At 56.8% G+C, this 24,985-nt stretch overlaps 10 protein-coding genes across 10 annotated transcripts; 6 read left to right on the top strand and 4 right to left on the bottom strand.

Moving 5' to 3' along the window:
- Positions 1 to 52: 52 nt before the first annotated feature.
- GMORB2_1884 (Short-chain dehydrogenase) lies at positions 53 to 1,016 on the top strand (the record flags this gene model as incomplete). The annotated part of the gene is made up of 3 exons (XM_035463865.1): positions 53 to 95; positions 164 to 764; positions 878 to 1,016. The coding sequence occupies 3 exons, from the start codon at positions 53 to 55 to the stop codon at positions 1,014 to 1,016; spliced, it is 783 nt and encodes a 260-aa protein (XP_035320129.1).
- Positions 1,017 to 2,204: 1,188 nt separating this feature from the next.
- On the top strand, positions 2,205 to 4,176 carry GMORB2_1883 (Beta-glucosidase/6-phospho-beta-glucosidase/beta-galactosidase; the record flags this gene model as incomplete). Its single annotated transcript, XM_035463864.1, has 2 exons — positions 2,205 to 3,958; positions 4,053 to 4,176. 2 exons carry the CDS (start codon positions 2,205 to 2,207, stop codon positions 4,174 to 4,176), a joined length of 1,878 nt encoding a protein of 625 aa, XP_035320128.1.
- A 409-nt stretch (positions 4,177 to 4,585) lies between these two features.
- On the bottom strand, positions 4,586 to 6,055 carry GMORB2_1882 (putative flavoprotein CzcO associated with the cation diffusion facilitator CzcD; the record flags this gene model as incomplete). Its single annotated transcript, XM_035463863.1, has 1 exon — positions 4,586 to 6,055. One exon carries the CDS (start codon positions 6,053 to 6,055, stop codon positions 4,586 to 4,588), a length of 1,470 nt encoding a protein of 489 aa, XP_035320127.1.
- A 629-nt stretch (positions 6,056 to 6,684) lies between these two features.
- GMORB2_1881 (uncharacterized protein) lies at positions 6,685 to 8,636 on the top strand (the record flags this gene model as incomplete). Its single annotated transcript, XM_035463862.1, has 3 exons — positions 6,685 to 6,724; positions 7,121 to 7,313; positions 7,358 to 8,636. The coding sequence occupies 3 exons, from the start codon at positions 6,685 to 6,687 to the stop codon at positions 8,634 to 8,636; spliced, it is 1,512 nt and encodes a 503-aa protein (XP_035320126.1).
- Positions 8,637 to 8,938: 302 nt separating this feature from the next.
- On the bottom strand, positions 8,939 to 10,018 carry GMORB2_1880 (Short-chain dehydrogenase; the record flags this gene model as incomplete). Its single annotated transcript, XM_035463861.1, has 1 exon — positions 8,939 to 10,018. The coding sequence occupies one exon, from the start codon at positions 10,016 to 10,018 to the stop codon at positions 8,939 to 8,941; it is 1,080 nt and encodes a 359-aa protein (XP_035320125.1).
- A 1,249-nt stretch (positions 10,019 to 11,267) lies between these two features.
- GMORB2_1879 (Acetyl esterase/lipase) lies at positions 11,268 to 12,392 on the top strand (the record flags this gene model as incomplete). The annotated part of the gene is made up of 1 exon (XM_035463860.1): positions 11,268 to 12,392. One exon carries the CDS (start codon positions 11,268 to 11,270, stop codon positions 12,390 to 12,392), a length of 1,125 nt encoding a protein of 374 aa, XP_035320124.1.
- A 1,400-nt stretch (positions 12,393 to 13,792) lies between these two features.
- Positions 13,793 to 16,441, bottom strand: GMORB2_1878 (Chromosome segregation ATPase; the record flags this gene model as incomplete). The annotated part of the gene is made up of 2 exons (XM_035463859.1): positions 13,793 to 15,868; positions 16,274 to 16,441. 2 exons carry the CDS (start codon positions 16,439 to 16,441, stop codon positions 13,793 to 13,795), a joined length of 2,244 nt encoding a protein of 747 aa, XP_035320123.1.
- Positions 16,442 to 19,055: 2,614 nt separating this feature from the next.
- Positions 19,056 to 20,797, top strand: GMORB2_1877 (NADPH-dependent 2,4-dienoyl-CoA reductase, sulfur reductase, or a related oxidoreductase; the record flags this gene model as incomplete). The annotated part of the gene is made up of 2 exons (XM_035463858.1): positions 19,056 to 19,281; positions 19,380 to 20,797. The coding sequence occupies 2 exons, from the start codon at positions 19,056 to 19,058 to the stop codon at positions 20,795 to 20,797; spliced, it is 1,644 nt and encodes a 547-aa protein (XP_035320122.1).
- A 1,471-nt stretch (positions 20,798 to 22,268) lies between these two features.
- Positions 22,269 to 24,013, top strand: GMORB2_1876 (oligosaccharide translocation protein RFT1; the record flags this gene model as incomplete). The annotated part of the gene is made up of 2 exons (XM_035463857.1): positions 22,269 to 23,893; positions 23,998 to 24,013. The coding sequence occupies 2 exons, from the start codon at positions 22,269 to 22,271 to the stop codon at positions 24,011 to 24,013; spliced, it is 1,641 nt and encodes a 546-aa protein (XP_035320121.1).
- A 204-nt stretch (positions 24,014 to 24,217) lies between these two features.
- On the bottom strand, positions 24,218 to 24,804 carry GMORB2_1875 (ATP-dependent RNA helicase DBP3; the record flags this gene model as incomplete). Its single annotated transcript, XM_035463856.1, has 2 exons — positions 24,218 to 24,371; positions 24,608 to 24,804. 2 exons carry the CDS (start codon positions 24,802 to 24,804, stop codon positions 24,218 to 24,220), a joined length of 351 nt encoding a protein of 116 aa, XP_035320120.1.
- Between the last annotated feature and the right edge of the window lie 181 nt (positions 24,805 to 24,985).

Genomic DNA, 24,985 nt, shown 5'->3' with positions numbered 1-24,985 from the left:
CAGGATACTCGCTCCTTGATCGACATCATCCAAGTTGCATAGAGTGTCCGCAATGGCGTTTGAATCTCGCGTAGCCATCATCACGGGCGGCATCGGTACGTCTCTCCGAGGCGGGGTGATTCACCCGCATGCACCACGCACGACTGACTCCGCGATACATCAGGTGGCATCGGGAGCGCGGTGGGCAAGGCGTTCCGGGAGCAAGGTGCCAAGGTCGCGCTGCTATACGCACCCTCCGAGGAGGGCAACGTTCAGGCCGTCCTGGACGACGTCTTCGGCGGCAAGGCCGACGGCGTGGCGACGTACGCATGCGATATCACCAAGCCCCAGTCCGTCGAGGATGCGTTCGCAGCCGTCGCGGCGGACAACGTCGGCTTCCCCAGCTTCCTCGTCAACAGCGCCGGGTACGTCAACCTCACGCCTCTGGAGGAGACCCCGGCCGAGGACAGCCTGCTGCACTACCTCGTCAACCTGTACGGTCCGACGCTGACGAGCCAGGCCTTTGCGCGCCTGTACTTCAAGGCCAAGGAGGCTCAGCCTGACGGTCCGGGGGCCAGGATAGTCAACATCGCCAGCCAGGCCGCCCACGTCGCCCTCGACAAGCACGCCGCCTACTGCGCGTCCAAGGCCGGCCTCATCGGGCTCACCAGGTGTCAGGCCAGCGAGTGGGGCTCGCGCGGCATCACCGCCAACACCATCAGCCCCGGTCCTGTGTGGACGGCCCTGGGGAAGAAGGCGTGGGGTGATGACAAGATACGGGAAGAGTCAGTGTTCTTCTCCGGATTTCCTTTTCCACACGGCATTTCCTCCCCATCCATTCTGACCTCCACCGAATCTCGATCCAAGAAGACTGACAAGAGCCACTCACCTATCTCAGATATCAAAAGGCAGTGCCTACCGGCCAGTTTGCCGAGCCGGAAGAGGTTGCCAACATTGTCTTGTTTCTCTGCCAGGACTCATCCAAGAATATAACCGGCCAAGATGTCCGGATCGACGGCGGCTACACTGCGCGGTGAAGTCATCAGATTGTCTTCCTAGAATGACCGACACCTTGTTTCTGAGCTTCATTCTTTTCTGTCTGGGGGTGAAGGGTCCGAGTAGATCATGCTTGTTCTGATACCTCTCAACCATCGTCTTGTCTTCCTCGCATACTCTGCAGATTCATCCTTCCTCCCACGTATCCGGCAATGTATCTCCGCTTAGACGCCAAAGACATGGCCGAGACAGATCAAGCCCTCGGTGAAGTAATACTTCGAAGATGACTTTCAACGTGATCCCCTCGTCCGTCGCATGTCGGCGGCCCTCACTCCAGCTGCCTCGCTGTTATGTCCTAGTCCTGAGAGAAAGATGCATTCCGTCCGCCCCCCCCCCCCCCCCCTCCAGATACTCATCTAATTCCGACTTGACCTGGGAAAAAAAATAGTATTTCGTGGGGTATGCCGAGACGAGGTAACGGAATCGTCCGCCTTCGGAGAACCATCTCATATCCGAGGCAAGGGAGATGGAGACGAGACATGTCTGCACGCATGCACGCGTTCTGACCAGCTCACACTCTATCACTATGCACCGTATAGTTCTAAACCCTCGAGTAGTATACATGCGGCCATGATATATGTTAGATGTAGCCCTTTCCCGAGAGTCGTGGATACGTTCGATATTGACAACACCACATCGCCCAGGTTTGAGGGTAGGGCTGCAATTCAAGAAGCGAAACGATTCCAAATCATGGAAATACTCGACTCTTCCTTCTCCCGAGTCTCCAACCTTCTGCAAAAATGCAAAAATGTCCGGCAAAATATCCTCCAATCCCACAACAAAGTGAGGAACCTCCCCCCCCCCCCCGGGTCGAGCGTGGAGAGCTAGCCGGCTAATGTGTAGGCAATAATACTCCGCATTATCACTGCACGGCAACCCAACGATTCTCCCCCACCATCCATAAAGGGAACTTGCCGTGCGTTGCGCCATAACGACAAGCCTTGAGTGTCGAGCTCGGGAAATGTTAAGCGCAGGCACGGGCATCTCGTGATGGCGGCACCCGAGTCCGGGCAGACGGCTGCTGGGTTTGGCATGTCGCTGCCTCCCTATAAAGTCAGCATCCAAATGTCTCGCTCCTCGGCACCCCGAGGCCCTGGCAGCGGTGCGGGATTCGTGAACGCATGGATGACCCATCGACCCTGAGCCCGATACGATCAAACAAGAGGAAGATGGTGGCCCTCAGGACCGTCGTACTTCTGGTCTCGGCCGTCTCGGTCGTCTCGGCGCAGCAAGTGTACAAGCCCGTGGACGGACCGGACAACAGGTCGCAATGCGCCGATACGCAGACGGCCAAGGAGCCGACCTATTCCTTCTCGCAGTTTTCCTACACCATGACGACGACGGTGAGGTACGCGACGTCCCGGCCCTCGCCCACGGCGACGTCGACGTACGCCGCCCCGCCAGAGTCCCTCACACTCCTGATCCCCGAGCAGTCGTACACGACATGGGGCAGGTGGGAGCCCGGATCCGACGCCACGGCAACGGACACGGACGACCCATACGGGCAGGCCGCGTGGACGTCCCTGTGGGAGTCTGCCGACCCCCCCGGCTTCACCGACTCGGCCAGCAGCCTGTACTCGACGACGGTGGAGCCGACGGCCGTGCCCAGCAGCGAGCTCGTCCTGCCGCCCGGTGGCTACTTCGGCCCCACGGACTGCTACACCTTCCCGGCCGGCTTCGAGGTCGGCGTCTCCAGCTCGGCGGCGCAGATCGAGGGCGCCACCGCTCAGGAGGGCAAGGGCCCATCCCTCCTGGACCTGAACGTCCGCGACGGCCGGCCCAAGGACTACGTCACCAACGAGCACTACTACTACTACAAGCAGGACATCGAGCGCGTGGCGGCCATGGGGGTCAAGCACTTCTCCTTCAGCATATCGTGGGCGCGCATCCTCCCGTTTGCCCTGCCGGGCACACCCGTCAACCAGGAGGGCATCGACCACTACAACGACGTCATCGACTACGTTCTGGGCAAAGGCATGGTCCCCGTCGTCACGCTGCTGCACTTCGACACGCCGGTCCAGTTCTTCGCCGGGAACCTGACGGCCGTCGGCGACACGCCCGTCATCGGCTTCACCAACGGCGGGTACCAGAACGAGACCTTCCCGGACGCCTTCGTCAACTACGCAAAGATCGTCATGGCCCACTACGCCGACCGCGTTCCCACCTGGTTCACCTTCAACGAGCCCCTGCTTCACTCGTTCAACGGAGTGTCCGTCGACCACGTGCTGCGCTCGCACGCGCGCGTCTCGCACTTTTACAGGCACGAGCTCGGGGCCAGCGGCAAGGTCTCCTTCAAGCTGAGCAACAGCTTCGGCGTCCCGCGCGACCCGCGGAGCGACGCCGACGTCTACGCCGCCAACCACTTCAACTCCTTCTACCTCGAGACCTTTGGAAACCCCGTCTTTCGAGGTGAAGACTACCCGGAGTCGTACAAGTCCACGGTCCACGACTACGTCCCGCTGTCCGATGAGGACCTCGAGTACATGAACGGCACCGCCGACTTCCTTGCCATAGACCCTTACACCGCCACCGTCGTCGCGCCCCCCACCCCCGGACACGTGAGCAGCATCAGAGAGTGCGCCGCGGACTACGGCTCCGCCTACCGCCCTACCTGCGTCAGCCAGACCACCGTCGACGTCTACGGCTGGGACATAGGCTACCGCTCCCAGTCCTACGTCTACGTCACCCCAACGTACCTCCGTGCCCACCTCGGCTACCTCTGGAACACGTTCCGTGCCCCCGTCATGATCACCGAGTTCGGCTACCCCGTCTACGCCGAGGCTGACAAGGAGCTGTCCGACCAGCTCTACGACCTGCCTCGCAGCTACTACTACCTCAGCTTCATGTCCGAGGTCCTCAAGGCCATCTGGGAGGATGGTGTCAATGTCATCGGTGCATATGCCTGGAGCTTTGCTGATAACTGGTATGATTCGGTCCTGTTCTCCTCTATACTTAGCTCCTCCATTATCGTCCCTCTTCCCCTCTATCCCTTTCTTCTTCTGACCTCCATTCGACAGGGAATTTGGCGATTACGACCAGCACTTCGGCATCCAGACCGTCAACAGGACCACCCAGGAGAGGCACTACAAGAAGAGTTTCTTCGACTTTGTTGATTTCGCCAAGACGCGTGGAGCGGAGTAGCGAGGTTCACAAATAAGCAGAGGAAATATTACGAGACCGAGCTTCATGATTTCGATATCACACCATCACCCATCTGTAGAGGTGTATGGAATGATCATGATGGGAGCCTCTACTGTAACCTCACCGAGATGCATATTGCCCTACAGCATATCAACACTTCAAATCAACGCCTTATTTTCGTAAGCACGAGACAGTACTTCTAAATGATGAATCCATACCATTAACTCATGATTGATCGGGCGTTATTCTAGGTTCCACAGGAAAACATGTTGCGCAGCAATACATAGGAAGAAACAAGGGCAGAAACGGGAGGAGGGAGCAGAGAAACCACGGTGCTACATCTGAGCGCTCATCATGATACCAGACAGCCTAGGTGAACCCCAACGCTTCATCCCACACGTGCGGAGAGCTACCTCGTCTCGAGTCCTTCGAGGACGGGGTGATACGAGTATGTGTAGAGATCCTTATAGTAGACCCTTTTGGGAGCCCACAGGCCCTCGCCTGCCTTGGGCATCGTATGGGCACCGGCCTTGATATAGGTGGAATCGAGGTCGAGGTGAGAGGCTTCCTTCATCTTGGTGTCGGGAGCCAGACGGGCGACGACAGACTTGATCTTCTGGGACTCCATGGCGTTCCATAGCCTAGCAAGGAAGATAGACGTGGCCTCGGCGCCCAGCGTCCACGAGGCGTTGGCATATCCTATGATGAAGGCCAGGTTTGGAACGTCCTGGACCATGCAGGCCTTGAAAGAAAACTTGCTGGAGAGGTCAGTGGGCCGGCCATCGACCGATATCTTGATCTTGCCGGCGAAGCTGAGCTTGACACCCGTGGCCAGAATGATGATGTCGGGCCGCAGCACCTTGCCGGATTGCAGTCGGATAGAGTCCGAGTCCATGCTGCTGACGACATCTGTGACGATGTCGGCCTTTGTCGAGCGGAGGGCAGCGTAGAAGTCGCCTCCTGGCGTGATGCACAGTCGCTGATCCCAGGGGTTGTAGCGCGGGGTGAGGTTGGGGTCCATGTCGTAGCCCGCGGGAAGCTCCCTCTTGATGGCGGACCGGATGAAGAAGCGACCGACGCTGGGGAGGTACTGGCAGACGTAGTATAGCAAGTAGCCGAGGAAGGCAAATTCGATGCGCTTTATGCGGCCGCTGACGGAGAGGGGCAGCATGGCCAGGAGAAGCCTGATCGGGAGCAGCTGCTTCATCGGGAGCGGGAAGATGTAGCTTGGGCTACGCTGGAGCATGGTGACGTGCCCAGCGTCCCTGGCTATGTTGGGCAGCAGGGTGATGGCGGTTGCACCGCTACCGATAATGACGACGTTCTTGTCGAGATAGTCGAGATCCTCGGGCCAGAACTGCGGCTGGATGACGGTGCCTTGGAAGTTGTCTATCCCAGGGATGATGGCCGGCAGCGGCATGTCGTAGTCGTAGTATCCAGTCCCCAGGACCAGGAACTTGGAGCAGTACGTGACCTCCTTCTCCTCGGGCTCGACGAGCGACGTCACCCTCCACGTCGACGACTCGGAGCTCCAGTCGACCGAGACAATGTGCTGGTGAAACCTGATGTGCTTGTCGATGCCCTCCATGGCCGCCGACTCGCTCAGGTACGCGCAGATCTCGTCGCCCGGTGAGATGGGCTTCTCGCCCTGCCACAGGTTCCACGAGAAACCGTAGGTGTAGACGTCCGAGTCGGAACGGACGCCGGGGTACTGGAAAAGGTCCCATGTGCCACCGATGCGTCCGCGCCGCTCGAGAATGGCATACGACGAGTTCTTGGGACCACGGGTCTGGAGGTAGTACGCCGTGTTTATGCCTGAGATGCCGGCCCCGACGATGATGACGTCGAGTATCTTACCAGATTCTGGATTGGAGCCCATGATGAATGCTGTTTGTGTCTGTATGCTCTCTGTGTGTCCTTGTCTCTACTTCCTCGGGTTCTTCTCTCTGCGTGCGTGCAGATGAGATGAAGTTCTGCTGTATGAATCGATGCAGATGAGAAGCAGGGGAGTTCAGATGAAAGGAGGAGCTGCTGAGAACGTATATGAAGGCTGGAACCGAAGCTTGACTGAACTACTATATCGATTACCTTGCCGTTGCAGCTAGTGCAACTGCAACGCGATGGGGTGTGTACCTTGCGTGTGGTGACGATGGGAAAACCGAGGCCTCATCAAGCAAGTGGCACTGACATCTCACACAAGATTTCATGATCATCATGCCCACGCAGGGAAGTAACTGGCCGATATTCACCTCCAGCTTTCCCGGTAACATCTTCACCCTGGTACTGACGAGCCACGTTGGTACGTACCTGCTGCCGATGAACCAAGACAGAAGAGGAGAGAAGACTCCCGGAAGAGGGGAAGGTGTGATTGCCATTCCGCACAGAGTTGAAGTAGCTCTGTGTGAAGGTGCGTGCAGATACGTTCCTGACCGTTGAAACAGAAAGGACGGGGGCCTCTATCGTGGTGGCCCATGGGAAATGAACCTGAGTACGGAGTAGGCACGGACGATGACCCCTGGACTGATGGGAACGTGGGCCCTAGTTAGGAGTCGGGCATTTCGAGTTCGAGAGATCCCTGCAAGGGTCGCAAAGTCAGCCTTCAACCAGGCAAGGCTCGACAGACGTCGCTAGCCTCGCAAGCTACCGATGGCATCGGACAAGTGACAATCATATGGTCATCGTATGCATCCGCTTCGCATCCTTGGCCTGACCCTGCACCACTCCCCCGCATCGGCACGGGCTTCATCAATCATCCGTCGCATCCGCCATCGTTCCCCCCTCATTCGACGTTGATCCAAAGTGCCGAGAGAGTTTAGTTTGGTTCCCATCTCACCCTTTGTCTCCCACCTTGATAGTGCGTCAAACTTTTTTTTAAACCGACCTGCAGTCCCACCACTGACGGAGGGGAGGGGGGGGGTTTTTTCGTCGAACGCCAATCCCCAAGGTCGCGTCGCCACATGCCTCAGCTGGCTTGTGATCGCTGCTCCCGGCGAAAGGAGCGATGCCTCTTCGATGACGGGGCGCGATCATGCCAGAGATGCTCTCAGAAGAGTGCCGTGTGCTCGTTCAACCGCCATCAGCGACGCATGGGTCGTCGCCCGCGACCTCCGAATATGCCCTCTGGACGATGCGACGTCGTGAGCCTAGAGCAATTCACTACTCCGCCAACTCCCGAGTCTAGAACGGGCTGCACGCCAGCTGAGCCAAGGTACACAGTGCCGGACAGTGAAACAGTGGCGTTGTCGACGGCGCCCTCGAACGAGGCATACGCGGTGCCGCAGCGGCGACGTGGTGACGGCGGTGACGACGATGACGTCACCGATAACGGGACCAATATCAGTGCCATTATAGACGGCATCATGAATGACCCCATCGTCTTCTGTCGGTTCCACGAGAACTTCACCATCGGGCGCAGCTTCACCGCCGACTTCCAGGCCGCCGTGCGCGCCGTCGCCCCCTTTGCCAACGGCATCCTGATCGACTCATACCGCGCCTCCCTCAACATGTGGGAGGTGGGCACGCGTCGGGTCCGGCTTCCCAGCGAGGGCGACGTGTCCTCTGGCACCGACTGCCTGCGCCTCCTGCAGGACGCGGGCTCGTCTACCAAGTGCAGCGAGGACGCCGCCGCCACCCTCATGGCCGGCCAGGTGCTCCTGGTTCACCACGTGGCCATGATGTGTACATCGGCACACTCGATCCTGCGCAGCTCGCTGCTGGCCGTCGAGCCCTTTTACCGCGATCTACTCTCCCAGCCGGCCATGGATACCATCACCATCACCCCCATCCTCGTCGACACGATCGAGTCGCTTGTCCGGCGCGAGTCACCCATCATCAGGACGTCCTTGTGCGACCGGTACTACATTGTCGACCGGTCCGTCGGGCTCTGCTGGTCGCTGCTATCGCTCATACAGGAGCTGTGCGACTGCAGCGTACGGGTACGGGAGCAGGGGACGATGGCTAGTCGCCCAAGCAGCGATGACGACGGCCGCGATGCATACACTGACATCGAGGCCAAGATTCGCCGGTGGGAGGCCTGGCCGCCCCCAGACGTCTTCTCCCGCTTCACAGCCCTCGAGGTGACGGCCATGCTGCTGCAGGCACGACTGTACCGGATCGCAACGCTGCTCATCATCCACCGCCTGCGGTACCCTCTCGGCGTTCGCGACGAGGAGGCCCTCGTAGGTGCCAACATGATCTTCTCGGAACTCAAGAGCTTCATGTCGTGGGCGCCCAGCGACCTGAGGGCCCTACCCATCGGACTGCCCCTGCTCGTAGCCATGCTGGAGATCAAGGAGCCTGGCGAGGGGATAGTGGGTCAGCTGGCCTTGTTTGAGACGTATCCCCGGTACGTCAGCGAGTTCATACGATTTGTCGATCTCGTATGGGATGCTCGGAAGGGCGGGTTTCGCGGACCATGGGTGGATCTGGCGGCGCAGTTCCAGATGCCCATGCTACCATGATGTACATTGAGTGAGCATTGCATGTATGGTGTATGTATACGAGATTGGGTCTTTTTTCTTTTTTTCTTCTTTTTCTTTCTTTTCTAGTTCTTGTACGAGTAAAAATCAATGTCGTGATGCATTTCCGTTATTGAGCTATAGGAGCCAGTGCTATATAGTGAAAACAATGTCCGTCGTCTGAGCTTCATCATCGAGAAGGATCGGATGGTGTCGTTTCCCTCCCGCCCACGATAAGAAAAAAAAACCAAGATGAGATAGAAGAGAGGATAGGGGAAGGAGGAGAAGGAACAGAGAGGCATGACTTAGGCCGTCTTCTTGGCAGGGAGAGGCGTCATCTTGGCGGTACTGTTGTTGACCATGATCTGCACCCAAGAGGGGAAGTGGCGGATGCTGCTCATCCACGAGTACATGTCTGGGACGAAGACGTGACCGGCACGTCGGCTGAATATCTGCTTGGTGACGCTGTCGGCGACGAACTGGGAGGTCAACATGGGGCCCATGGAGCTCGTGATGGCGTCGGCGTAGCGGCTGGTCATGCCCGAGGTGGCCCACCAGGGGTGGACGCAGGTGGTGAGGACGCCCTTGACCTTGTGGACCACGTTGAGCTCGGCGCGGAGGGTGTCGGTGAAGGCGAGGGCGCCGGCCTTGGTGGCCGAGTAGTGGGCGGCGTTGGCGAGGATGGTGTAGGAGGCGGCCGAGGCGATGGTGACGACGTGGCCCTTGTCGGCGAGGATCATGTTGGGGACGAACTGCTGGGTCGTGTACCACAGCGACAGGAGGTTGACGCCGACCACCTTCTGGACATAGTCGGGGCTGGTGTCGAGGATGGGCTGGTTGGTGACGATGCCGGCGTTGTTGACGAGGATGGTCGGGTGGCCAAAGGTGGAGCGCACGGCGTCGGCGGCAGCTCGCACGGCCTCGTGGTCGGACACGTCGCACTGGAAGTGGCGGATCAGGCCGTCGGCCTCCATGTCGGCGGGCAGCGGGGCCACGTCCAGGACGGCGACGCGCACGCCCTTGGCCGTCAGGTTGAGCACCATGTCGCGGCCGATGCCGCCGCTGCCGCCCGTCACGACGGCAATCTCCTTGGGCCAGTCCCACCCGCTGGCCGTCGTGATGGTCCAGTTGCTCAGGGCGCAGCGGCTCAGGAACCGGTTCACCGTCCGCACAATCGCCACCCCGAGTACGATCTGGAGCGGGAACTTGAGGTCCGCCACCCCGCCGCTCAGATACCGCGACACCACCTCCGGCTTGAGAAGCTTGGCTACCACGTCGGCAGGGGCATAGGTGAGGAATACCAGGGCCGAGCCCGGGACGATGGGGTTGAGAACGATGGACTTGACGGTGTGGTAGAAGCGCATAACCGTCTGAGATGTCGCCATGATGTCGGTGTTGTTTGATATGAGATGAAATCTTCCAACGTCAAGGTTAATGGAGGWSAARRMACWARWAAGTWGTMGAKRGAGARRGRGRGRGAGAGAGAAGGAGAAGGAGATGAAGAGGAGTTGGGAACGCAAGAACGGTACGACACAACATACAACAACTCAATCAGGCACAGAGGACTTGTCCCCCGCTTTCCTTTTATATACTTTGTCAACTGTTGAAAAGTAGCAGGCCACAATCTACATTCGTGGCTGTAGAGAAAGATTTGGAAAAAAAAAAAAAATGAAAATAAAAACATCTCATGATGCGTACTCTGTACCTGTACGTACCGACGAGATCAAACATTCAGAGTACCTACTACAGCCCACCCTTAGCCATATTATCATCGACTTATTTCATTATTGGCATCACTTCTGCCGGTGGCTACGACCTGCTGTTCATGCGTTAATACCAGGCTTTGTGCCAAGCTTGGTTGGGTCTTCCTCTCTCTTGAGTCTTCGCATTGGATCGGATCCAATGGAAGGTTTTTGGTTGACGTCCCCTTTTTCCATCTTGCATGTCATCGGATATATAATACCTCATTCGGAAATAGATCTCCGCCTGGAAATCCCACATCGACTTTCGCGTAGCCTTCCGCCGCGTCCCCGTTCCTATTCACAGTGTAATGCTTGTCTCACTACGAGTACTCCGTAACTCCCCTTGACCCTTAACAAGGAGAAGCCTAGCTCTCAATTGACCCCGTCTGTGCGTCCGAGCGACCGACCGCTACGACTGGAGTGATACCTACTATTAGTACCAGTTCAAATACGAGCAGTCGCAGGCGTGACGCTTGTGAGGTCTAATGCAGATCTCTCAACTCGGAAACTGGTCCGCCCTTTCTCTCATCGGTCTAATAATACCCCTTCAGGCTTCGGTTGGTAGATCTGATCCCCACTCACGTGCCGAGGCTTGTGACTGTCACACGCACGCGCCGCCCGTCTTCTCCTTCCCGGCCCCCCGGAGACACGAACCAGAGAGACATACACAATGGCAAGACGAGGCCACGGAGCACGGAGCACACCATAGCACCTGCCTGCCTGCCTTCTGTTCTTTATCTTCTCCCTCGTGATAGCATTCCTCTCTCTCTCTCTCTCTCTCTCACCAAGTCATAGCCTTCCCTCCCCCCGCCCCTCCCTCATCGACGTCACACGCCTACGATACGAGTAGACACATGTAACTTTGATATCACATCTTGAAAACACCGCGACCATGGTCCTGACGAATCCCCTCGTCCGATTTGCCTACATCTTCCTCGTCGCCCCTTGGCAGTTCTCGCTCCCGGTCCTGCGCCAGCTGGTCCTGGGCTTGGTGCCGCAGGGTCGCCCATCTACCAGATGGACGCTGCGACAGACCATGGCCGTGACAGCCATCAAGTCTATGCTGCGGGTGAGCTCTGTGCTGCAGCGGCGCAAGGTGCTCTCACTGCAGCCTGGAACCGAGGGCTCGCGCTTTACGGTGGTGCCTCCGGCAGACGACACGCTCTACGTCGGCCCCCTGGCCGATGAGGAGGTGCGCCCCTGCGCCGTGGGTGGGACCTGGACGCCGTCGGAGCCGCCGCGAGTCGATGCAGGCGGCAGCGGGGACGACGAGAAGCTCCGCGTGGTCCTGCACTTCCACGGGGGTGCCTTCGTCATAGGCGACGGACGCGACCACGACACGGGCTTCACGGCCGATATACTCCGCACCAACGGCGGCTTCACCCACGTCTTTACGCCGCAGTACCGTCTCGCCGTCGACGCCGAGACGCGCTTCCCCGCGCAGCTCCAGGATGCCGTATCGGCCTACCTCCACCTCACGCGAAAGCTGGGCATCCCGGCTTCCAACATCGTCATCGGCGGCGACTCGGCCGGCGGCAACCTGGCCCTCGCGCTGATTCGATACATCCACGACCACGGCGAGGACCTCTCCATCCCCTGGCCGTCCGCCGCCCTCCTCTGGTCCCCCTGGACCGACCTGACGTCGACCCACGACCCCGTCCACGTCCGCAACGTCGCAAACTTCTCCACCGACTACCTCGCCGAGGGCTTCGCCGTCTGGGGTACCGAGTGCATCACTGGCGCCGGCAAGATACCGGCTGACAGCCCCTACCTGTCGCCCGGTGTCAGCGAGCCCTTCCGTGTGCCCCTGCCCATCTGGGTCCACACCGGAGGGTCCGAGGTTCTGTTTGGCGATAACAAGCTCCTCGTCCAGTCGTTTAGGTCCGTGGGCAACAATGTGGATTGGTACGTTGATGACTTGTGTCCTCACGATATCGCTCTCCTCGGCAAGGTTCTAGGTTGGGAGAAGGAGGCTCGTGATGCTGCCGCTGCTGCCAACAAGTTTCTTACTCTGTAGCTCTTTTTTCCCCTGCACTTCTTCCATTTCTTCCCCTCCTTCTCCATCTCTGTCCCTACTGCATCTTTTTTCCTCTCTTAGCTCTGATTCTTCAATATAATTCTTCTTTTCTTTCCGTTTTGCAAAAGTTCTCACGAGCATCTTTTGCTTTGAAAAGTTCTCTTAAGAATATCTTTCCCACCTCCGTATGACCTCGTGATGACGTCAGATTACATGCAAAGACGATATAGTGCAAGTAAGGAGCCAGCGCTTCCAGGACAGAGGTATAGTATATATACCATCTAACTTCCCAGAATTTTCAACATTCACATAGCCTGCCCGGCTAGCTCAATCGGTAGAGCGTGAGACTCTTATTCACGCTTCACGGCTGAATCAAGAAGAATCCACACCATCTCAAGGTTGCGGGTTCGACCCCCGCGTTGGGCTTTTCCTATAAAAAAACAATACGATTGAATCCTTTCTTTTTTTATTTCTTTTGGTACTCTTCTTCCTTGATGTTTTCTTCTCTTCTCATGGAGTCATCGAGAGACTTGACGTTTTGGGATTTTGTCCTTTATCCATCCCCATATGTATTGATACATCAAGACTGTCGTATCAATTCTGTAAATGATAAGTATCAGCATGTCATGCATGCATCGTCTACAATAAGTAGCCATCTTGCGATAAAGGTATTATAGACAGACGCAAAAAGGAAAATTTAAGACTATCAATCTTCTGAATTCGACTTATAGGTGGTCATGTATCCACCGATTAATACAAAACATGCTATGTAGGTTTCCCATCCCAGGCCAATGCAAAAAAAAAAAAAAAAAAAAGAAAAGAAAAGAGAAAGAGAAAGACAAAACTACAGGTAGTAGTGGTAAGTTATAGGCCAATCAATAACAGCGAGGTCAATACAAAACAAGAAAGAAAAAAAGAGGTAAAGGGTAATAATGGACAAAAGAAAAGAAAGGAAAGACAGAAGGAAGAAAGAGGACGAAAAGAAGGGCCAGGGCCGGCCAGGGTATCGTCATCAGTTATCCTCTTTCCCCCTTCAACTTGGACTTTTTTTTTCAGTCACAAGATGCAAAATGAGTGCGCCGCAAGATGATTTCCCGAGAAAACAAAGAAAATACGGGCCAGAAAGAACCCAGCTCGGAGAAAAGAGGTCGAGAAAAAGAAACGGTAGCGATGGTATGAGGGTGGAGAGTTGGAGGGGTAGGGAGGAGTGCAGCAGGAAGATGGAGAGACAGGGAGACAGGGAGAGAAAGCCTATATCAACGCCGCTTGCTAAAGAAATCAGCAAGCGGGCGCGTCCAGCCTCTCTGTATCCGGCTCCCCAACCTCTGACGACGACTACTCTCCCCATCCCCCTCAGAAATATCCATCTGCGAGAAATCTGCCGAGCCGTACCGGGCTTCTCACCCTCGTAGACCCTCGGCCAGAGCGTCGTGGTCAATCGTCTCAGCATTCACCTTGGCAGGTGCGCCCTTGCGTGCCTGCGATGCCCAGTATTCTTGGAAGCCGGGGATGGAGCCGGGCTGGTTGATACCCGGCGTGCGGCTCGCAACCTTGTTATCCTTGGGCTTGGCTGCCGACGTCGTGCTGCCGGTGGCGCTGACCGTATCTGTCGCCGTCGTCGTTATCGATGGGGCCGGACTGCCCGCAGGGCTGGGCTGTTGTGACGATGGTAGCTGCAGGAGGTCCTTGTTCCCCGCCGCCGTGTTGGTCGAGCTGGCATTAGACCCCGCCCAAGGCCGCCACCCTACCAGCTTCCCCAAGCCGCCCTTAAGGCTACGCTGGGAAGATGACGGGGATGGACTCCGCGTCGCAGATCCGGCCGAAGGCGTGAGGCTACCTGATCGAGCCGTCTGGGTTCGCGAGAATTGGTCGCGCAAGGCCACGTCGCTCCGCTTGCTAGAAGAGAGAGACATGGTTGGCTGAGCCGTGACTCCCGTCACCACGGCCTGCACGCCCCCGATAGGACGCAGCGTCATCTGACTCGGTCGGGATTTGAGCGTGTGAATGTCCAGGCCGCCCTTGAGTGACATGATCGAGCCGTGGGAGACGGTGCGACGTAGCCGACTCCGCGACGGGCTCTCATGTTGCATCATATCTGCCATCCTGTCACCCGTCGCCAGATTGTCCTCGTCTTCCTCCCTAATGATGTTGTCGCAGCACTGAGCCGATGGCGTCTGCCAGTCGAGTGCCGTGTCCGGCGCCAGGTCTGTATGCGACAGAGTCTGTATGCTCTGGTGTGAGGCGTTGGATGTGCGCTTACTGTGTGCTCGCCACGTGGGTGACATTGGGTCGTAGCTAGTCGTCGGCGATGCCGGCGACGTAGTACCCAGAGCCGAGGCGTCAAAGATGGAGCTGACCCTGTGGGACCGCGGCGAACTGGCGACAGACGATGTAAATTCCGACACCAGCGCTGAGTCGCCGCTCCACGTCGGCGTGGTTGTAATTTCCGTCTTGCTGTTGTTGTTCGCCGGCGTCGTGGGCTCGTCTCCGTCGCCGTCGGGGTCCAATGACCGTGCAGAGGAAGAAGTGGTGAGGGACGGGACTGGTGTCGCAGTGCCGGACGATATGGATGGTGAGTAGAAGCCACCCGGTGTCAGGCCCTGGCGCTTCTTCTTAGGTTTGCGGGCGTCCTGTCTAGGGACGTGGTAGTGGTGGTGGACGTGGAGCTCCTGGGATAGCTTAGTCTCCCTGTTAAGCTGGGGAGCGAGATCGTCGTGGAGGTTGGTGCGGACAAGCTCGTCTTGGCTGGTGCCGGCGGGTTGGTGGTTCATGAGCTGGCCGCGCAGCATCTGGATCTCGCTGTTGGAATTGAGGAGCATCTCTCGCAGCTCGGCAATGCCCAGCTGGAGGCTGGCATTGTCCTGGAGCAGGTCGCGAACGAAGTGGCTGACGACACTGCTGCCATCCTTCCGGACGCTCAACGACTTCGAGGCGGCAGCGCCCTTGAGGCGGCCGGCGGCAGTGTCGAGCTGCTTCTCCACATCACGCTGACGCTCCATGCGACTGATGATTTCTGCGTGACGCTTCCGCTCCTGTTGAGCCTCCTGCTCCATGCGCTCCAGCTGGTCCTGCATATCGAGGATGCCTCTCTGTGCTTCCTTGCATCTCTGCGCGTGTGTGCGGGCATCCTCCCTGGAGAGCCGCAGGTCCGAGTGCAGCTTCATCTGCTCCTCCTCCAGCAGGGACAGGTGTCGTTCAGCATCCTCGGCACGGGCCGCGGCGGCTTCGAGACGACGGACAGTCTGTTGCGACGACAGCAAGCTGGCCTCGAGGCTTCGGATCTTGGTGTCGGACTCGCTGACGGTGCTGTTGAGCATCTCGAGCTGGTCGCTGAGCTGACGGTTCTCCTCCACCTTGGTCGCGTTGGCAGCCTCAAGTTGGTGCTTATCCTTCTCCAACCGCTCGATTCGGCTCGTCAACTCTAACCTGTCCCGCTCGGCATCGGCCATATAAGCCTCATGGCGGGCGAGAAGAGCCTGGAGGGCAAATGTCAGCCCGGAATCCATCGATTTCTCCTCCATCTCGTAGTTAGATACTGGTCGAGGGAGCAACATGCGGGATGTTGGGAAAACGGAAAACAAAAGGGAAGCGACAAGGACAGAGGGAGAAGATGGAAAAAGCAACGAGAAGGAAAAAGGAAAAACTGTCACTGGGTTGCCCCTTGCTGTCCTTCTGCCAGACTCGCCATCCCAAGCCAGTGGACAACATCATCAACACGAATGGATGGGCACCGCCCACTGGAACGCAGCTGGTAAATGAGCCCGGGTAGCATAGGGGATTGACTCGTAACAGACAGCAGAACATGCAAGAAGGCATCAAAGACACTAACACACGGCAGGAATGCAGGCTCGTCGGAAATTAAGGAAATTGATTCGTCGTACCTGACCCAGCTGCGCGGCTGTATGAACATCCTTCTCGACAGATTCGAGCACCGAGCAGTTCTTTTTCAGAAAGGGGCAATCGGGGCGTCCACAGCAGCAGTTGATAAAGGATTCGGGGGAGCCAGATCGCCTGTCAAAGTTGACGTCCAAGGCCATCGGGGGGGCCATGATGAGGGGGCGAGGACCCATGGTGTCTCTTGGTAGGAGAGAGCCGCCGAGAAGGCGGTCTCAGATCGACTCGGAGGGGGGGGGGGGGGTGTGTGTGTGTGGTAGAAGATGCTCGAATTTCGCTGATCTCGCTGGTTTGGGGAGTTGTTGTTACCGCATCTGACTAGACGGGTCGTCATGAACGGCTAGCGTAGCAGAGCGCAGTGACGCCAAACATGATCTTTTTCTGAGACAAGGGCGCGGGGCCAGGAGGGCAGAGAGATAGAGGCTGCTTCCCCTAAGGAGGGGAAGAGAAGCAGCAGTAGTGTACGGCCGTAGTACTAGCTGAGACTTGGAGAGCGGGTACCTAGGAAAGACGGGAGAAGAGGTGTTTGTCTTTGGGCGCCGAGACAAGAAATAGGAGAGAAATGGAATGATGATTCTCCAGCAGAAAGGAGGGGAGAGGTGATAGAGTCGGGGATTTTTTTCTTGGGGATTTGCTAGAGGCCCGGCAGACAAAAAGAGACAAGAGAGTCAGTCTCGAAAATCAAAGGGCCAACTCCGAGCGACTGGCCTAAATGAGATTACACATTTGGACGCGGTGGGAAAGCGCGAGGCACCGCGCGTGATTGCCCTGGACGATGAATTCTGACGTATGGGGAGGGAGCTGCCCCGCCCCGCCCCACTAAAAAGGTCAGTTCCCAGGCACAGCCGAGCAAGAGGCAAAGCCACAACGAGCAAGGTTGTGGCTGATGTGTGCGCGGCTGGTGTGTTGGGTGTCTGTGGCTTTGACACCACTCGATCACCACCTAAACACCAGCAGCAGAAGCGGCAGCAGTATGTAGCAGCAAAAGACTGTGGAAGGGCAAGAAGGATAGCGACGAGAAAGCCTTGAAGTGGAAGAAGAAAAAAAAAGGTGAGCTGGCCCTGTTTATAAAGTCATTCATCTGCAGACGTGGTGATTTCAGGCACCCTTTGCAGAGTTCCCTGGGCAGACACGCCTGCACAAGCCCGCTCATGTCTCCACATAAGCTCATGCAATCCCGGCCATTCTGACATGTGCTTTTCTGACATTGGAACTGGTGCAATCCAATCTGGCCACGACAGCTCTGCCAACTTGCACATGCAGTACGGTCATTGGACAGAAAGAGCAGGGCTCATATGTACGGAGTAAACGGAGTACAGATAGTAGTGGACCATTTTGCCTCGCTCGCCAACCCCTCCCCCATCCCCTCAAAGGTCCCGACAGTTTTTATACATGATACTCGGCGTGCGTAGGCGTGCGTAGGTGTGCGTATTCGTAATTGAAGATACCCACGTCCACTCGTGATAATAATGAACAGCTGCAGCGGTTGGCAGAGGTGGCACGGGTCGGAATAGCCATTCATCATCGTCCCTTAGCCCCGCTGACAGACGGCTAACGACAGGCCCTGGCAGGTCCAACGCATCGGGGTTCAACATCACTGATCAGTATTGCAGAATATCGATGCATGCCATCCTGGCAAACCCACAAATCACTTTGACGATACACCGTCTTTCGCATACAATAAAACGAGGTATTATCAGGTGTACGGGTAGAGAAGAGCAAAATAAGCCTGAGGATGATGCACAGGTTTGGTAAGCAGGTCCTAGGATACTTGATTTTTTTATACTCACGTGACTTAGGTAAGCTGGGCTCGACCATGGATGTGCCAAGTTCGGCAGGAATACTCATAATGAAGAGTCAAGAACTTTTGACACCGAATAGCACATAACCCACATCTAAGCGGATTGACTGTGTTATGTAGTGTCTACCCGTTTTGATATCCATACGCATGACTGTTTTATTTGCCTTCATCGATTGCCTGCTATGATCTCTTCCTCGTGGTTTCGCCTATATCGGCTTCGACAACGTTCATATAAGATCTAGTAAGAATATCTCTACTTTCGACCGACAACCTAGGAAAAGTGCATGTGTGACAGCTGCTATTACGAAGTACTGATACCATTCTAGAAATGACACTGACGGCCGTAACAGACGTGGCTCTGACCCGGCAGCTACGACGTAATACAGTTCGCCTATACTGGCTAGCACTGGTAGTCCAGCAACACACACACTCCCTTAATAATCGCCGTTTACTTCTACATCGTCATCCTCTACTTCTTCCGTCCCAGAAACTGGCTGGTCCTTGCCATGTCGTCATGGTCTCAACCAGCGCCGCCCGTACCATCGCTCCCCCCCCCCCCTAGCGAACCAATAATGTCTCAGCTATTGTCATTATCGTCATGGCCCCTCCGCATCTATGCAACCTCTACGTCTTACAAGTTTACCACAGGCTTATGAACGTGGGTAGATATACCATAACTGTATACATTGCGTGCCATCTTCGTATAGTAGTCTCTCTCTCTCTATCTCTCTCTCTCACTATCTCTCTCTCTCTCTCTTACCCCGTAGCTACGACCTGCATGCTCTATTAAAGCCTTTGTACCCATCACCCTCTCCTCTCCCCTCCCACCCCCCTCCTCTTACCCCATGCCACTCGTACGATATCACCGCTTCATTCTCCGTCCCAAGAGGTCGTTAACACCACTCGAATCATCATCCTTCCCAAGCCGTTATCATTCACGACGGCCCTTCTCAAATAGCATACGCACCATGGCTCCTCAAGAGTACAAGCTCAAGAACATCACGTCCCTGGAGGGTCTGGCCCCCAGTGCCAAGCAAGAGGTCGAGGTCGAGGGCATAGAGGGGGGTAGAGTCCTCCTCGTCAACGCTGCTGGCACCATCCAGGCTCTCGGCTCAAAGTGCACGCATTACGGCGGTCCCCTGGCCAAAGGTGTTCTGACCAAGTCTGGCCGTCTGACCTGTCCGTGGCATGGAGGTGTGTTTCGCTATCCCCCCCCCCTCCCCCCCCTCTGTGTTCCCCTGTGTCTCTACCTCCTGCGTACCCGTTGCAGATTCTGACTGCACCAACAATAGCCTGCTTCAACGCCAAGACGGGCGATATAGAAGATGCCCCAGCCCTCAACTCCCTTCCCGTCTTCAAGACCACCGAGCGCGACGGCGCCGTGTACATCACCGGCGAAGAGTCAGCCATCAAATCGGCTCGTCGGACGCCCAACTTCAAGTGCGCCGGCTCCGGCACCGGGGAGGGCCACGTGGTCGTCGTTGGCGGCGGGTCTGGTGCCATCGGCCTGGTGGAGGGTCTCCGAGAGAAGGGGTACGCCGGTGGACTGACGGTGATCACCAACGAGGGTTACCTGCCCGTTGACCGGCCCAAAGTGAGCAAGGCGCTCATCGCCGACCCCGCCAAACTAGCCCTGCGGGACAAGGCCTGGTTTGAATCCGGTTCCGTGGATTGGGTGGACGGCGAGGTCGTCGGGGTTGACGTGTCGGAGAGGAACGTCACCACCAAGGCAGGCGACAAGATTTCCTACACCAAGCTTGTCCTCGCGACCGGCGGTGTGCCCCGGAAGCTGCCGCTGCAGGGCTTCACGGTCCTGGACAACATCTTCACCCTGCGCAGCGTCCACGACGCCAAGAAGATTGTCGAGGCCGTCGGCGAAAAGGGCAAGAAGGTCGTCGTAATCGGATCGTCGTTCATAGGGCTCGAGGTTGCTCTGGCCCTGAGCAGTGACAACTCGGTGTCCGTTGTGGGTATGGAAAAGGTCCCCCTGGCACCTGTGCTGGGTGAGCAAGTCGGCGCTGGGATCCAAAAGGTCGTCGAGGGCAAGGGCATCAAGTTCTACCTCGGCGCTGGCGTGGACAAGGCCGAGCCTCTCGGGTCCGACCAGTCCAAGGTGGGCGCCGTGGTCCTGCAGGACGGCACAAGGCTGGAGGCCGACCTGGTCATCCTAGGCGTGGGTGTCTCCCCTGCCACCGAGTTCCTCCGCGACAACAAGGTCCTCCGTCTCGAGCCCGATGGGTCCCTCAAGACGGACGAGACGTTTTCCGTCGTCGGCGTCAAGGACGTCTACGCCATTGGCGACATCAGCACCTTCCCCTACCACGGTCCCGGTGGAGAGGGCAAGGACACCAGGATCGAGCATTGGAGCGTGGCGCAGAATTCGGGGAGGGCCGTGGCCGCACACATCGTCAACGCGTCCCTCACGCCGTCGCCGCAGTTCATCCCCGTATTCTGGTCCGCCCTCGGTGCTCAGATGCGCTACTGTGGTAACACGGCCGGCGGCTATGACCATGTCATTGTCGACGGGAATCCCGCTGAGGCAAGCTTTGTCGCTTACTATACACAGGGGGAGACGGCCGTGGCTGTCGCTAGCATGGGTCGTGATCCCCTTGTTATGCAGAGTGCAGACCTCATGAGGACCGGTACTATGCCAACGAGGTCACAGCTAGAGGAGAATCCCGACGTCATGGCGGTTGGGATACCGGCTTGATATGTGGGCAAGGAGTAATAGTTTACGAAATGGCGTTTTGTCCTTTTCTTCGCGTATGGTATCATTTGTCTTCTCAAATAGCTTTGATATGGAAATACAGCACCGTATTACAGATTCACGGTACCCCACCCAGATGTCGTTTGTTCCGCAGGGTGTTGGATACGAATTGCAGACGAGCAGCGATGATTACGAGTTGTCCTTTTACGTTGAATGCCACGGGTGTGTAAGTTTGGCGGTATACATCCTAGATAGCAGCACGCGTCGGGTGTGGAGCATGGACAGTCGAGCATGGTAGGTCGTTCGGGTCGTGAGTCATGGTATGCAACGGTACCGAAGACAGACATTAGTAGTATTCTTTGTTCTGGGTGCAGTCGAGGAATTGGGTAAGACTAACCTCGGGAGAGAAAAAGGTGAAGCCATCGCCCTCTAGAGAATGATCGGAATTGAGTTATGCCGTCCTTCAGACCCTGCTCCCCGAGAAGAGGAAGAGAGCCCTCAGAGGCGGCACGCCGCGTATCGCACTCAAGTTGACTCAACAAGCTTCGCACAGACTTTCCATGGAGGTACCCAAGAAACTCCTTCTCCTTCCCAAAGCTCCGGCCCCCAAGGGTACCGAAAACAGAGGTTGGAAGAAAAGAGCTGGGGCTCCGAGATTTCTGATGTCCAATGCAGACGTCGAGTGACGCCAGGCCATCGCTGGCAGACCTATGCATCGTCCAACCAAATTGGTGGACGAGAGGGAGGGTTGTTCAGCCCAAAAGGACGAACAGTTTGAAGCATTCTCCGAATTTCCCACATGCAAGATAAGAAGTGAAGAGAGGAAGGAAATCTGAATGAGTTCCCCTCTCTTCTGTTTGTAGCATGGAAACGCAGCGTTCAAGAGGGCGATGACTTGAAGAAGAAGAAAGAAAGGAAAAGGAAAGCGAAAAAAAAAAAAAGTTATGAGGAGCTTTTTTTCTCTGATAGTGGGGGGGAAAGAGCTTGTCGGAGGGGCGGGCACTAGTTTCTCCGCACTTACCCTGTGTTCTGAAATCAGATTTACATCCGCGTGAGGGTTACCGTATGGAACTTGAAGTAAATGGAAATTCTTGGCTGGTTTGTTGTTTATTCTATTAAGGACGTTGGTTCATTTCAAGTAGCCATAATGGAAAAAATGTGTATTGTATTCTTGATTGTTGCGCAATACTTCAGCCGCAATACTTCAGCGTGCTATTCTGTGCAGATGCTTCTGTGCCATGATTGCTAGGGCGTCCACTAAAGCACCACTGTGGCTGTCCTGTATCGATGTGAATATCTTTTAGGGAGACCCCTGAGCCTCCTAACTTGTAGTGGGTGACACCGCTATGACTACCGCAAATACAGTGGAGTTCTTCTCACCACCGGCCTCACTTGAATAACACGTCGATACAAACATCTCCCCCCTCTCTCACATCACCACTTTCTCCTCTGCTTCTACCCCTCAGGCGCCGCCATGCCTAGATCGGCCTACAAGGGGGATCCTGCCGTCAGAGTGGCGGGGACGGAACCCACAGACTCCTCACCCGCCACTAGCTCTTCCGCCGTTAGAGGTGCCTCCATGCTCATCAGCCTCCAGCTCATATCCCGCCTCGTCACCTTCGCCGCGAACCAGATCCTCCTCCGCTTCCTCACAGCCCCTCTTCTCGGTCTGTCGACGCAGCTAGAAGTATACTACCTGTCTGTCCTCTTCTTTGCTCGGGAGAGTCTACGCGTGGCCATTCAGCGCCAGGGTCCTGCAACAGCACCGACAAGCAGTGAGTCGCCGACCCCCAACAAGACGACTTCTGCTGCCGCCAGGGAGAGCCAGGCCATCGTCAACCTCGGATATATTGCCGTTGGGCTAGGATCCGTCGTCAGCGTGGCACTGGGATGGCTGTACCTCTCTTATGCCAGCGAGGCATCCCTGGCTGAGCCGTACCTGGCCCTGTCACTGAGGCTGTACGGCGTGGCAGCCATGGTGGAGCTCCTGTCCGAGCCATGCTTTGTCCTGCTCCAGACACGTATGCAGTTTGGTACGCGTGCGGCCGCCGAGTCAACAGCCACTTTCTTCCGGTGCGCCGTCGTCCTGGGATCAGCCGTGTGGGGATCTTCCCGCGACTTGGGTGTCCTGCCCTTTGCTCTGGGCCAGCTGAGCTACGGCCTTGTCCTGCTGATGGTGTACGCCGTTTCGGGTCAGAAAGAGGCCTCAGCCACGGGATTCTCCCTCCTCCCGCGGCCCGCACTTGCCGACGGCAGCTACTTGTACCGTCCGACCGTCCGGCTCGCGGGGAGTATGATGGCCCAGAGCGTCGTCAAGCACCTCCTCACCCAAGGGGACACGTTCCTGATCTCGCTCCTGTTGACACCCCAGGTCCAGGGGGCGTATGCGCTCGCCAACAACTACGGCGGGCTGATCGCCCGTCTGCTCTTCCAGCCCGTCGAGGAGAGCAGCCGTAGCTACTTCTCTAGACTGCTGTCCACGCAGCCTACAAACAAGCCTAGCAAGCCGTGCCCTGCCGTGCTCGAGGCCAAGAAGAGTCTCTATACTCTCGTCAGGCTGTATATACTACTCTCGACAGCCGTTGTAAGCCTCGGCCCATTTGCCGCCCGTCCGCTGCTGGCCATTGTAGCCGGGAGACGGTGGGTCAACTCCGGGGCAGGCGACGTCCTGGCCGTGTACTGCTTCTATATCCCGTTCCTGGCCCTCAATGGCATTGCCGAGTCGTTCATTGCGTCTGTGGCCACCGAGGCCGAGGTGCACCGCCAGTCAGGTTGGATGGGCGTCTTCTCCGTCGCCTTTGCCGCCTCAGCCTATCTCTTCATGCGTGTGCTCCCCCTGGGCGCCAATGGCCTCGTCATTGCCAACTCGATCAACATGCTCTGTCGTATACTGTGGTGCGCCGTGTCCATCTCCCGCTTCTTCAAGTCCCGCGGCACCGACGCTGGGTTTGGCGCATTGTTCCCGCGCAGCGCCATGCTTCTCGCAGCCGCCACGGCCGCCGTGATGCATTGGCTCGACATTGCCGACGGCGCTGAGCAACAACCTTTTGCGGCATTGGTCAGGGTGTCTTCGTTTGCCCTGCCGTTGTTGTTATCCTTGTACGTGGCACCGTGGTCTGAGATCATGCAAATCATTGAATTTATACATACACATCCACCATGTATATATAGGCACAACCCGGAAATACAATTGCTGACAATAGGGCCGAACACGGATAAAATCAACGACGCCCAACTTTTTCCAGTGCCTTTACCGAACGAGACTTTCTCATCAGTTGCCTCGACTCTGTACGCGACCGTAAATCCATCAAAAAGTAGAGAGCACGAATAGATACAACGCCTGGCATCAACAGGAACGAAATAATATATGGGATAAGATATAAAAGACAATGAAACACACACACGGAGCAGAGGCTTCCCAACTTAGTCGAAGGTAATCTTGGTGGCCTTTTGCGACATATCAACGTCCTTGAAAAAGGCTCCGTACATGTCATGCGCCTTCTTCTTGACCGTGGTGCCAAACTTGAGGAGTTCGTCGGGAACAGGCTGGTTGGCGCCCTTGAGGATGTTGACAAGACTAAAGATATTTTTGTAAGCATACAATTATTCAAAAATGGAGAATGCGAGCCAAGGACAGAGATGCCTGCGGGGGGGGGGGGGGGGGGGGGGGGGGGGGGGAGATGGCTAGGTCTTCTTCAAGAAAATCGTCAGATCCCTCGGTCATGATAACTCGTTATGGGGGTTTTCCGGAGATCCGGTATTATCCTTCTTTTCTCTTCTTGCCCTCACTCTTTTCTCACCCGATACCCATACCCATAGCTGTATGTAACCGTCGGTACCTGTATGCCCCTCCAGTTGCCGGCTACCTCCATGTCCCCGTCTAGGCCGTAGGCGCTAGACAGGAGCGACGTGGAGAGTGCGTGGGATAGAGAGGGAGTCTGCTGAAAGGGAAGGGCCGGCCAAGTCCTCGCCTGCGTCGCGCGAGGGTCAGGGTGTATCGAGTGATGCATCCGTGACGCGTAGCGTCTTCCCTGAACCGGTTTGCTGGGCCGCTGCAGCGAGTCACCATCCGGCGTTTACATTGTGGATAGTGGGACCTTGCCGTTATGGCTGCAGTATCTTGGTCCCGGAGACTGGGGACCCTGCCTTCTTTCGACATGCCGTCTTCTGCATGTGTGGATTACGGAAACT

Source organism: Geosmithia morbida, assembly GCF_012550715.1.
Source record: "Geosmithia morbida isolate 1262 chromosome Unknown scaffold_11, whole genome shotgun sequence".
Taxonomy (NCBI): Eukaryota; Fungi; Ascomycota; class Sordariomycetes; order Hypocreales; family Bionectriaceae; genus Geosmithia; species Geosmithia morbida.
The sequence above is the reverse complement of the archived record's forward strand: the minus strand, read 5'-3'. Positions and strand labels throughout refer to the sequence as shown.